The sequence below is a fragment of the Cuculus canorus genome, chromosome 3 (assembly GCF_017976375.1).
Source record: "Cuculus canorus isolate bCucCan1 chromosome 3, bCucCan1.pri, whole genome shotgun sequence".
NCBI classification, from domain to species: domain Eukaryota; kingdom Metazoa; phylum Chordata; class Aves; order Cuculiformes; family Cuculidae; genus Cuculus; species Cuculus canorus.
This window is the reverse complement of record NC_071403.1, coordinates 32,278,453-32,291,022: the sequence shown is the minus strand read 5'-3', so window position 1 is coordinate 32,291,022 and position 12,570 is coordinate 32,278,453. Positions and strand designations below refer to the sequence as shown.

General features: G+C 42.9%; 1 protein-coding gene across 1 annotated transcript in view; it reads left to right on the top strand.

Annotated features, from left to right (window-relative positions):
• Positions 1–6,018: 6,018 nt before the first annotated feature.
• The window catches only part of SLC22A16 (solute carrier family 22 member 16), a 39,741-nt gene continuing 33,189 nt past the window's right edge, over positions 6,019–12,570 (top strand). Inside the window, exon 1 of the mRNA XM_009564857.2 lies at positions 6,019–6,138. Within this exon, the coding sequence (XP_009563152.2) occupies positions 6,089–6,138 (50 nt within the window). The 5' untranslated portion in view covers positions 6,019–6,088. The remainder of the gene's footprint in view (positions 6,139–12,570) is intronic.

Genomic DNA, 12,570 nt, shown 5'->3' with positions numbered 1-12,570 from the left:
CAACGAAAAGAATTCAGTCTTTGCCTGCATGGTTTAACTAATCAGCTGCATCAAAAATTTAATCTCAGCAACTTTCTCTCTGACTGCAGTTATAAGCTAGAAGGCACCACTTGCAGGCCTGATCACTTGCATAGTGAAGGCTCTAGACTTTAAACTTGTTTTATTACTAACTTATTTGATAAATATCTCTCTATATGAGAATGCCTCCGTACAAGAGAATATCTATCTATCTAAATATATCTCTATCTATCTATCTATCTATCTATCTATAAAAGATATAAACATCTAATTTGACAATGTTTAGAAAATTTCAAGAGGTGGAGAATCTATTAGTTCCTTTGGCTGATGGTTTCAATAATTATCTATACTTTCTGCTATGGACATGAACCTTGGCTCACATTATCTCTGTCTCTGCTAGTGTACAGGACAACTCAGTAATTGCATCTTTTCCTGCTTCATGTTCTAATGCAGCAAAAATCCTAGTAACTTCTTAATTTTAATTCTAACAAGATTATAAAATTAAATTGTGAGCTCCCTTCCCCTTTTCAATGCTTTTTTCTTCCCAGTACCTGTTATTTCTATCGTCCTGTGTATAGAACACCAGCAGAAGTACAAAACAGCAAATCGTAACTAGTACAAAATGAAGGATATTCTAAATGATGCATAATCTGAAGATGCCTTGTCTGTTCCTTGCTGGTTTAGGAGGGCTAAACCAGCAAGACCATGCTGCCACTCTCCTGGTCATGTGAATAGTGAGGAAGCTGTGCTGAAAACCTTGGAGAAGAGAGAACTTGAGAGAATATTGCCCAGACTTTGCAACTGAGCCCTGTGTACCCTGGCAGGCTTTCTGATGCTGTCTCCTGGCTAATGTGTGATCCCTGATCTTATATGAAGAGAGGAAACATATTAAAAGCATAAGACTTGAAACAAAATTAAAGATTTGGGATTTTGAGTATACCTATGTTTAATTAGGGGTCTCTCTTTGGAGTTCCTCTTGAGATGAAATTGTTGCTAAAAGGTATTTTTAAGATGTCTATTGGATTCCTGTGACTTTTATGAGGCATTCCTGAAGAGCTCATAAAGATAGCACAGAGTTCAGCTTCTGCTTTCGCTGGAAGGTAAGGCCTACGTATATACACTGTATGTGTTGTCCAAACCTGAAACCATATTCATGTAAATTCTCATTGCCATCTTGCTTACAGACCAAGGGACTTCTGCTACAGCAAAGAGTTTAGATGGAGTAATGACCGGTACATTTGTTTTCCTGCACATTCAATGTGCTTTTCTGAATTATTATTTTCATTATTCCTAAAGGCTGTTTATTCCTATAGGGCCAGTAAAAGAAGTTCCCATAATGAAGTACTCTGTTCATATGCATTCATCACATGTATGGCTGGAATAACTCCAGACAAAAAGATACTGTGGAGGAAGAGTTCTTGAAAACAGGAAAGTAACATAGCCCACACTGAGGTTTCATGGTTAGATGTATGCAGATGTCCACAGTATAGCTAGGAGACACTCTATAGGCTTCCAAAATCCTGTCTCAGCCTTTACTGGGCTGAATACAAATCCTGGGGGAGTTCTCTGGGGGAGTCTCTTGTGGTTTTTCTGGAGTCCTATACAGGGGACAGTGGAAGAAAAAACATAGCAAAGCCATAGTGAATTACTTCGGACGGCCACAATTGCCTCGTGCCTGCCTGGCCCACTGTTTGAGTAGCAGCAGGGAGGAAAAGAAGATATATTGAGCATATTGTCTTGCACTGGCTGCTGACAAACAGCTCTCCCATTGGCCTTACTTTGGGTCTGGTTCTTTAAGTTTGATGAGAAAACGCTTGTACTGCCATAAGAAAACAGGGAGGTGCAGGGTTCCTTCATTGTTGGAGTTCAGGAGTATCCCAAAAGTTTTTGCATAGCTGAGTGTATGTGCTGACCATGTTTTACTGCACTACTGACCATGTTTTTAAGTCTGTTAAACGTATAATGGGACGCAAGCTATTGCAATCTAATCGCAAATCCTCAAAACTAGCAAAGTAAAAATCATATAATGCCTTATTTTACTTTCCAGCAGACAAAAGCAACATCTGCATTACTTCCCTACTGTTTGTAAAGCTTTCTGTGAGCTTTTCTAGCACCAGCAGCTCAATGGCTTACAGGCATTTATGCAAGTAAGACCCATTTTAGTCTTACTCTCTAGATACATCAGTTGTGTTTTTGTTGATAAATACCTTTGCAATGGTCCTGCAGGTTTTCCCTGCAAGGGAACAGAAATTGGTAACTTCAAAACAGGAGGTGAGACTGTTATGATCAAACTATGTCCTGGCTGATTTCAGTGAGGTTTTCTTTTCACTAATGTGATAAAAGCAGACACTGGAGACTACTCAGGGTCTACCTGTACGCTTGACTTGAGTGCTGGTGGCAACAGTTAGAACATCTGTGTTTCTTTCTTGATGCAGCTACAGTTCCTGCACTCCTTGTAATACTGCCCCTCATCTGTGAGTTACAAGTCTTGTCAAAAGGAGTGGGAAACAGATGAGTTAGAAATTATTTCCCTTTAAGAAATCATTACCTGTGTTCATGGAAAGGTATTGGCAACACTACTGGTTATCTGCTGTCCTCATCACTTTGGTATTTAGGGTTCAGCTGTAATTTGAATCTTAGTGTGCACATACGAATATATGAGAACACGTACAGAAATACATCACTGGCATGCTCCTCATATACCTCTCATATTCTGTCATTTCACTCACAAAACGGGAGATGAGGAATAACCCTTATCAGTAGATGCCAGATTTTTTCCTAGCAGGGACAACAAACTGGAGGAGATTGTTTTGTAAGCCATCTCTTCTCCCGTTATAAGTCATTAAGATCACTTCTTCCTCAAGGACTGTGCAATATTGAGTTTCTGTTGAACAAAAACTTGCTTGCAAGTGCTAGAAATGATGTTAAACCTGTAACTGAAGTTTTTTGTGATGAGCCATCACATATTTCCCTTCTGGGTTTAAAACACTTAAAACATCTGGAATACCCTAGAGAGCATTGTATTTTGTGAACACCCTCAATTATCCCATCTCCATAGTTTCCAAAGACACTATAGGAAAGGGATCATAACCTCCCTTCAGTTCCTCCTGCCAATAGAATCTCTAAAATTTTGAAGTAGAGCTTGGATGTGGATGGTCTCGTCTTGACACATTTTAATAATACGTATCTTTTACTTCTTCTTATAGATATTTCCTGTTTATTTCTGTAGTACAAGAGTTTATCACACAGGACAATCCTTTGGAAAGAGAGCTGTGCACTGTATGTGAACAGTACTTTGACTATTTCTAGGTGACTCTAGTGAAAAACAACTCAGTGAGGAATAACGGTGAGTAAAAGCACAGTTACTACTTCATGTAGCATTGGTGTAACAGGCTTAAAGCATGTTGTGCATCTTCTGAGACTTCAAATAAACACGGCAAATCTGTAACCACCACATTTTCAAGAGACATTGCAGACATTACATGAATAACTTTTGGAAGCGCAGACACGTGGGAGTTTGATATTAATGTTAGAAGAGAGGGCAAGTTTCCTATCTTTACTCTGATATGGGCAGCAAAGTTATGATATTACCTAAGTTGCAAGCACAGAGAGAAATGTGGGCAAGAATGCCTGTAAGAGATTCCACAAAGGGAAAACTATGGAGCTTTTCAGGTTTAAAAAATGGTGTATTTTTCTGCATGGCCTTTACACCAAAAATAGATTTTCCTTATACCATAATGCTGTTGAAAACTAATGAATTTACTTGTTGTAGGAAGCAAGATATTAAAAACAGGCACACAAACCACAAAGTAATATTTAGCTGGAATGTTTACTATCCATTGGTGTTTGTTTTTGCAAGTAACTATTTAACTAGGGTGGCTCCTCAGAGAAAGAAATGCTTTGTTAAAGTACCGGTGCCGCATGCAAGTACATACTATCTCAAACCTGAAAAACATTCTCCAAGAAATAACCAGGATGATTACATTTAATGCTGATATTTTTAAAGTAAAACCCAGTTCAAAAATTCTTTGAACTTGATTGAAAGCAAACATACCTGTCCTTAGACATACTAGTTTACGTAGTGTCTGCAACAAGCTGTGGACTCAGAGTTAGAAACGTCCTTTGTGGATGTACAGAGACACACGGGGCAGTTTGTCAAAGGAAGCAGAGCCTTCAAAACTGTTGGATGAGATGAGGGGCCTAACAATGTGCTAGCTGTAAGAAGCAATCCTCTGCTGAACTTCTTATTCAGATTCCTAGTTGTGCAATGTGGTATTTGCTCATTTTGCTGGTCACTCAGAGCCAAGGAGCCTGACAAACATCTGCTTTTTCCAGGTCTCCGCTGGAACAGATTGTCACCCTGAAGCCCCAACATCTGCTCTGCACAGAGGAACAGTTGCGGTCTTTGCTTGGTGCCAGAGTCTCTTAAAGACACATTTCCCCGTGAAACCGTGGAGCCTAGCAGCCCGAGTCATAGCATAAGTACTTGAGTCAGGTTTTGGAAAGGGAAGGTTGATTTCCAGTGATTAGGGGTTTACTTCTCAGCTTTTGTGGTGTTTTCTAAAAACCAAATTGTGCATATGGTAATATTGAATTGACTTGGGTTTTTTTGTTTGTTTCCCCTCTCCCCAGTCTTGTTTCACTTGAGCAGCCCAGAAAAAGCTCATGCAATCTGGTGGAAATGTGTCTTTCATCACAGAATCATAAAATAATTTCGGTTGGAAGGAGGTTTTGGAGGTCATCTGGTCTATCCCCTCATTCAGAGCAGGGGCAACTTTGATGTATCTGAGAAGGGGAGGAAAAGCCTTAAATATGAGAGCTGCACCTGCAAGAGTGTTTTCTGTATCTCACCTATTTCTCAGCCCAGAGGGACTGTGCTGCTAGAGCATACCTGTTCCAACAAACTCTATCGCTAAGTTAATTACAAAGGTTTCCTGTTGTAACTCGCTTTGCTAATCCTCAATTTCAAACTGATTATCTTGGCCTGCTCCGGGTAAGATAGAAAAATGAGTACAAATCTAATCGAGGCTTCATTACAAATTGGAGTACTAATGACCATCATACAGAGATGAGACATGCTACATATTTTACCTTTATTAAATGATAATAATTTACACCGTGTGCTGAAACTTTGAAAACACACACATGTGCGTAATTGCAAATCTATCCAAATCTCAGAAGGGAGGGTAAGGCTACTAAAAATGAGTCTTATTAGCATTCAAATGGGGAAAAAATTGTTTATATCCTGCTTGAATTGAAACCGGCTGTATGAAATAGAATCATAGAATCACGGAATCACGGAATCATGGAATCATAGAACAGTTTGGGTTGAAGGGATCTTAAAGATCATCTAGTTCCAATCCCCCTGCCATGGGCAGGGACACCTCCCACCAGATCAGGCTGTGCAGAGCCCCATCCAACCTGGCCTTGAACACCTCCAGGGATGGAGCATCCACCGCTTACCCGGGCAACCTGTGCCAGAGCCTCACCACTCTTGTGGTGAAGAGATTCTTCCTTAAGTATAGTCTAAATCTGCCCCTCTCCAGTTTATACCCATTGCCCCTCGTCCTGTCCCTCTCCAGCTTTCTTGTAGCCCCTTCAGGTACTGGAAGTCGCTATAAGGTCTCCTCGGAGCCTTCTCTTCTCCAGGATGAAAAACCTCAACTCTCTCAGCCTGTCCTCGGATGGGAGATGTTCCAGCCCTCTGATCACTCTTGTAGCCCTCCTCTGGACCCGTTCCAACAGGGAAATACAGAAAAGCCTGAGATATTAGGTCATAAATGATTGTCCCAGGAAGATTTAACCACTTAATCGCCTCTTTTAATTTAATTTTAATGCGGAAAAGCTGGGGGAAAAAAAAAAAAAAGGATGGTACTGCAGATGTTGCCCCAGAGGAGAGGCAGAGAGCGCCCCGACCCTGCCGGGAAGGTGTCCCAGGTGCAGCCCCGGGCTCGGGAGGCGACACGGGGACCCCGGTCCTTCTCGCCCCTCCCCGGGGAGGTTCGGGGGCGGAGCGGGACCGCCCGAGTCTCCCGCAGCGCCGGGACGGCGGCACCGAGGGTCCCGAGCCATGGCTCACGGCTCCGAGCGGCTCTTCGACTCCCTGGGACACTTCGGCAGGTAGCGGGGGCGCAAGGGGAAACACCGGGCTGGGACCGGGACACCGGGCTGGGACATAGGCACACGGGACAGGGACAGGGACACGGGACTGGGAGAGGGACATGGGGCTGCATAGGACTGGAACGGGGACACGGGGATGGGACAGGGAGACCAGGAAACAGGGCTGGGACAGGGACGTGGGCACACGGGGCTGCACAGGGACACGGGCACATGGGTCAGCAACAGGGACACAGGGACACGGGGCTGGCACAAGGACACACACACATGGGGCTGGGACAGGGGCATAGGGAAACGGAGCTGAGACAGGGACACAGGGACACGGGGCTGCACAGGGGTACACACACACGGAGCTGGGACGGGAACACCGGGAAACAAGGCTGGGACAGGGACATAGGCAAACAGGGCTGGGAGACGCTCACACAAACACATGCACACAGAGGCTGACACAAGACACGCTGATGTGCATCGCACGGACACACAGCATTGCCTACACCGTAGGTGGTATATGCACGCCGGGCTGGCACAAGGACACACGCACACCTGTATATGGGGCTGGCACATGTGCACGCACATGGAAGCTGACACAGAACACATTGCTGTGCATCGCACGGACACGCAGGATTGCGTGCACCGCTGGGGATACACACATGCACACAGAGGGTGACGCAGGACACATCGCTGCACATCATAGAGATGCGCATCATTGCCTACACCATAGGTGGTACACACGCACACATGGGGGCTGACACAGGGACCCACTGCTGTGCATCACACGGGCACACAGCTTTGTCTGCGCTGCAGGGAGTACACAAACACCCACGCATGCACACGGAGGCTGACCCAGGACACATTGCTGTGCATCATACAGACACACAACATTACCTACACCGTAGGAGGTACACATGCACACACACACATACACACACACACAGCTGGCACAGGGACACACACATGTGGCACATGTACGTGCACACATGCACACACATGGTGGCTGACACAGGGGCACATGACTGTGCATTGCACAGATGCACAGCGTCGTCTGTACTGCAGGGAGTATGCGTACACACACATGCACATGGAGGCTGACACAGGGGCACGTCGCTGTGCATCGCATGGACACACAGTATTGTTTACACCCTAGGTGGTACACACATACACGAGGGCTGACACAGGGACACCGCTGTGCATCACACGGATGCACAGCATTGTGTGCACCACTGGGGGTACACACACACACACACACGCACACACATGAGGGCTGACACAGGGACACATCGCTGTGCGTTGCACAGACACACAGCATTGGCTGCTCCTTAGGCTGTATACACATACACGCACGCGAACTGATGCACATACACTCTCTCTCACACACACGCACAGAAAACTGACACACGTGCAGTCACACACACAGAGGAGCTGGCACACGTATACTTGCACACGCTGCACCCCTGTTGTGTAAACGCACACTATAGACAGGTACTAACACATGTACTCACAGCGCACAGTCCCATATATTACACACGCTATGTGTGCACATCTGTATATATGCAGTGTTCACATATGCACCCACACTTCCCATTTGCACACCTGTTGGCACCATGTGCATTCACACACACTACACGTGCACACACATGCATGTACATACACCCTTAGACACTTAGCTTTCATGCATTAACTTTCATACATGCACACGTGAGCATGTGAAAACACACACACACACATAGAACCTCCAGCGTCTGGACAGTCTGGGCACTTCAGAGGTGATAGGAGGGTACAAGCAGAATTAGTAGAAGTCTTGTGTGATGCACAGATGGGCTGTTTCAGCACAGGGGCACAGGCTTGTGTAGAATAGGTGTGTTTTTATTGATATTGACTTGTTGCATGTGTTACATAGATATGAAGCATATACATATATTTATTGGCAAAGGATTAACTATGATAAGTGGTGTGATGCATTGTGGTGAGTTTTCTTCAACGTGGTTTGTAGTTATGATATGTGTTTATACAGGACTGGGTTTGCTAGATGAGATACACAGATGTGATATGCCTGTGTGTTTGTAGCTCTGGATGCAGGGCTGGTGTGCGAGACTGCTTATGGCAAGTAATGAGAGGAAATGTTTGGCAAGGAAATGAAATTTTAGAGGATATGAATTGCAAGACTAAAAGGCATCCATCCTCTTAGTGGGTTCTGTCGTGTACTTTCATGATGCATTGATCAGCGTGTATTTTGCAGGTTCATACTCTTCCGAGCAGATGTCTGGGATAGACCCATGCATCACAGTTTGGCTACAAGTTTAAGCTGTTGAATTGCAGTGTTGCGCTTTCTAGCTCAGTCACCAGTGGATTAGCCTAACCCCCAGTGTTGATCTCCTCTCTGTTGGAGGGCAGGCAGAAGCAGCATTTTGAACAAAGCCTCAAAGATCCTTTTAGTAGTAAAAGTGCATACCTGCACTCTGCAGCAGAATAGGCTCTTAATATTATGTGCAAGCAGCAGTGGTGGGTATCCATAGCTAGGATGGAAAGACTTTGGTTAACTGAGACCTATGCTCAAATTACATATTTGGCCAAGTTGTGACTTACATGCATATCTATCTGAACAATATCACATTCATATCAGTTCTCAGTCAGCAACAAAAATGCCTTGTTCTACGTGAACTAGGAGAGATATCTTAGCAATCAGTTTGTTTTGCTGTCACTCTTCTGTCTTGTGTGCTCTTTGTGGAAAGCAGGGACTTGACACTTAATACTGAAATAACACGAAAGTAGTTATTCCTAACTACCAAAGTAGTTTTCCTACTTGAGATCATTTATTAATACTTTAGATAACTTTTTCACAACTACTGCTTGCATTAAAGGGAGGAAAATTCTGCAGTGATAGCCTCACATATAGGGGCCAGAGATGGTGATTATTATCATTATTATTGTTGTTGATAAAGTTCAATAAGGGCTGCTTTAGGTTTAGAACCTTTGAGATGAACTGTAGACTACCAAAATTTACATAGTCATAGAATCATAGAACATAGAATAGTTAGGGTTGGAAGGGACCTTAAAGATCATCTAGCCATCATAGTCATGTTAGGCTTATGGCTGTTCAAGATTTCAAAGACCACATGATAAAAGTAAATATACTAGTAGCTTGCTGGTGGATGCACTTGTTAAAAATGTTGTAAAAAACTCTTTTTAATCCCTTGATACTGCTAGATACGTGATAAATGGTGAAATTAGTTCTGATTAGTTTGTATTTATGGATCATAATGACACTGACAGATAATAGATCATTCCTTCAATTCAAGCAATTCATAAGTCGAATATAACCCATGCACTACATATAGATTCTGTAGATCTGCCACAGCCAGATTCTGAGCAATCCAAGCATGACTGTTAGCGTTTTGAGATTGTTTTGATTTTCTTAAACTCTGATGGATGCAGTAAAGAATGGCCAGCTGTTTATGTGTACATAAATATACACCAGAAGAGAGTATGTATGCATTACATATATATGTATGAATCTCCTTCAGAAGTCTCAGTGATGCTATAATTTGTATTGGGATCTTGAGACATGCATGAACAACCATAAAAATGTAACGGCTTCTGTTTCCTTTGCCATTAAAGGAAGACTTTATGTCTGACTCTGAATTTGGGCACGGGTAACATCTGTGGCCTGTAAATTGAAGATGGTTGTTTTAAATGTTGTTCTCAAGTTGGTCTCTGGAGCATGAGATCACTGCTCGCAGAGGCAGACGGAAAAAAACCCTAGTTCTATCTGCTTCAAAAGGCCTCATCTCTAATGATCTGCCAGGTCTTAAAGCTCCCAGAATACCTGAATCGAGCTGCACCTTTCTCTTTTGCAGCAGTTCCTCCCAGACTGTGTCCATGGGCTCTCCCTCTCTGCCCCCAGCCCTTTCCCAACCCCATTCTGCCCAACCACTCCATCTGCAGAAACCCACTCAGGGGTCCTTCAGGTAAAGAGGATATAGTTGCCCATTTGGCATCACTGGCAGCCCCTGTACTGGGAAAGAGGAGACATGCTTAGCACACATAAGGTTGGTCGCACAGCTGGCACGGGCTCTGGTAGATCTTTATGCCTACAGCGGTGATGTCTGCTGCTCCCCCCTACCTGCTGGCCGCCTGGGCGTACATCTGGGTACAGAGGCATGCCTTAAGACCTGGCTGGCTGGCTCACCCTGCCTATGCAGCTAGTTCTCAGGGTTTAAACTAAAGGTGTTTTTAACTTTAGGGACTTCAAGGTCCCAGCAGGACACAGAACTTACTTACCTGTTTGCTGCTGAGAAACTGGCTGTGTATTTTGCAGCTCTGACCTACACCATGGCAGAGTGCTGAACAGAGACACGGTCTATTCAGGAATAGCTGTCTAGAGAGAAATCTGGTAAGATACCTCTTATCTTAACTGTGGGTGAGAGCAAGGGTTTGATTTCCCAGCTGGAATGTCTGGTAGCTGTGAGATGCAGCTTACATGGTACACAGAGTTTTCCCTGTGATTTACAGTTTTCAAATCTTGGCTTATACTTTAGCTAAAAGCAGGTGGTGAAATTTGTCACGGAGAGCGGGGAAGATTGGGTGCTACTATTTCCAGACCTTGTAATGAAGTATTTCCAGAATCTTTTTAAAGGTTGCCTTTTCTTTTTAAGTGTTCAGTCTTTTACAAAGTTCAGTAAGCTATCCAGGTTGTCAAACGTTGATTTTATAAATAAGATATTTTACTAGCAGTTAGACTAGCTAATAAATTAACAACAACTGCTCTTTTTCTTTTCTCTAATGTTTGTATATTTATTGAGTTTTTAACATCTTTACGTTGTTGCCTTATATGAATCTGTTGTCTGGTCAGTGGAGTTGCTACAATTTTGGACTTTAGAGGTAATCCATATAAAGATGAGTAATGTTAGGATGTAGGAGTAATGTAAAGATGAGCTGTTAGGAGGAGAGAAGCAGGACAGGCTTCTTGGATAGGATGCCCACCTGTTGCAGCCGGGTGTCAACATTTTCTGTTAACTTCATTGGAACTTTTCTAGTGTTCAGAAGTAGATCAGAGACTATGTTTAGTTTGCAAAAAAACCCCTTTGCCTTGACTTTTGTGGAGATTCTTTCAACGGATTTCTGCAGTGCTGGTCAGTGCCATAGTGGCAATATTTGAACACTCAATGCTAATACCATTTCTCTTCTCCCTGCTTTCTAGGGCTCTTGGTTCACCTCTAAATTCCTACACCAAACCATCTATCTTCTTTTCACATCTCAGAACTTTTCCAGGCTCCTATTTTCATGCTGATGCCTTTGTCCTGTCTCTTGTTTTATGGCTTACAGGTCTTGTTGCGGTAACATTACACCTTCTGAAAATTGTACTGTGTACATGATACTTCCAGGAATTCTTGGGTTTGTATCAAAGAACAGAGTTCCAAGTATCGCAAAGAACACGCTGACCATTTCTTTTCACAAAAAGTAAATAAGAATAGTTTCAAGTAATAGTTTTTCAAACTGAAATATTTTACAGATATCTTGAGAGGCACTTCTCAAAAAAATATATTTTTCAAGTGGAGAAGTGTCCTTTTTGGACGTACAAAGAAATTGATTTTCCTTTTCCAAGTCGGTATGGAGAAATCAGCAGTTATATTCAGCATTTGCACAGATGATTTGCTTTAACATAGAAAATAGAAACATTACAAGCTTTTTCTGAAATACTAATTTATTTAGTGTTTAGTACATCCTACACAAAATTAGTATTTGTAAACAATATAATGTGCATTTTGTGGTTTCCTGAAGATGAACAAAATCCTGTGGTCTAGAGATTGTTTTCAAAAAACCTTTTTATTCCTTGTATACTGGCTACTTTATGCAGTGGAAAAGTTCATAGGAACCTAACTGTCATTCAATTTTCAAAATGCATCAGTGGACAGCTGTTTGTGTTTACTGGAATGTGCTAGACAGAAGAATCTCAAATCTAAGTCCTCTTTTGGCTCCTCGTGAAGGGTAGTGTTTGACAGAAATGCTTGAGAAATATTCTTCTGCTTTATAACTGTTCTATATTTTAACATCTGAATCAGCCTGTGCTTATCTCAGACATTTCATAAAATACTTGGACTTGGCTGCATTTAATTTCTCTATTTTTTGGGGGGGATGGGGTGGGGAGAAGCTATCCCAATACTTTGCAAAGAGTACTTGACTGCATTGGTTGAATGGCATCATAACAGTCTTGGAGAAGCAAGAAAAGCCATCTGTTTTCACAGAGCAGAATCTAGCAGCTTAAACAAAGATCTTAATATCTATACTTGACTAGGCAAAAGTAGAAATACTCTTAAGGCTCAGAACTAAGGTTGGATGCTGGCAAGTGCTCCTGGATAATGGTGACAACACTGTAGCAGTGAGTTCTGCAAGAGGTCTGTTCTAACAGTTTGCTGGGATCCAGATCATACTGGAGGC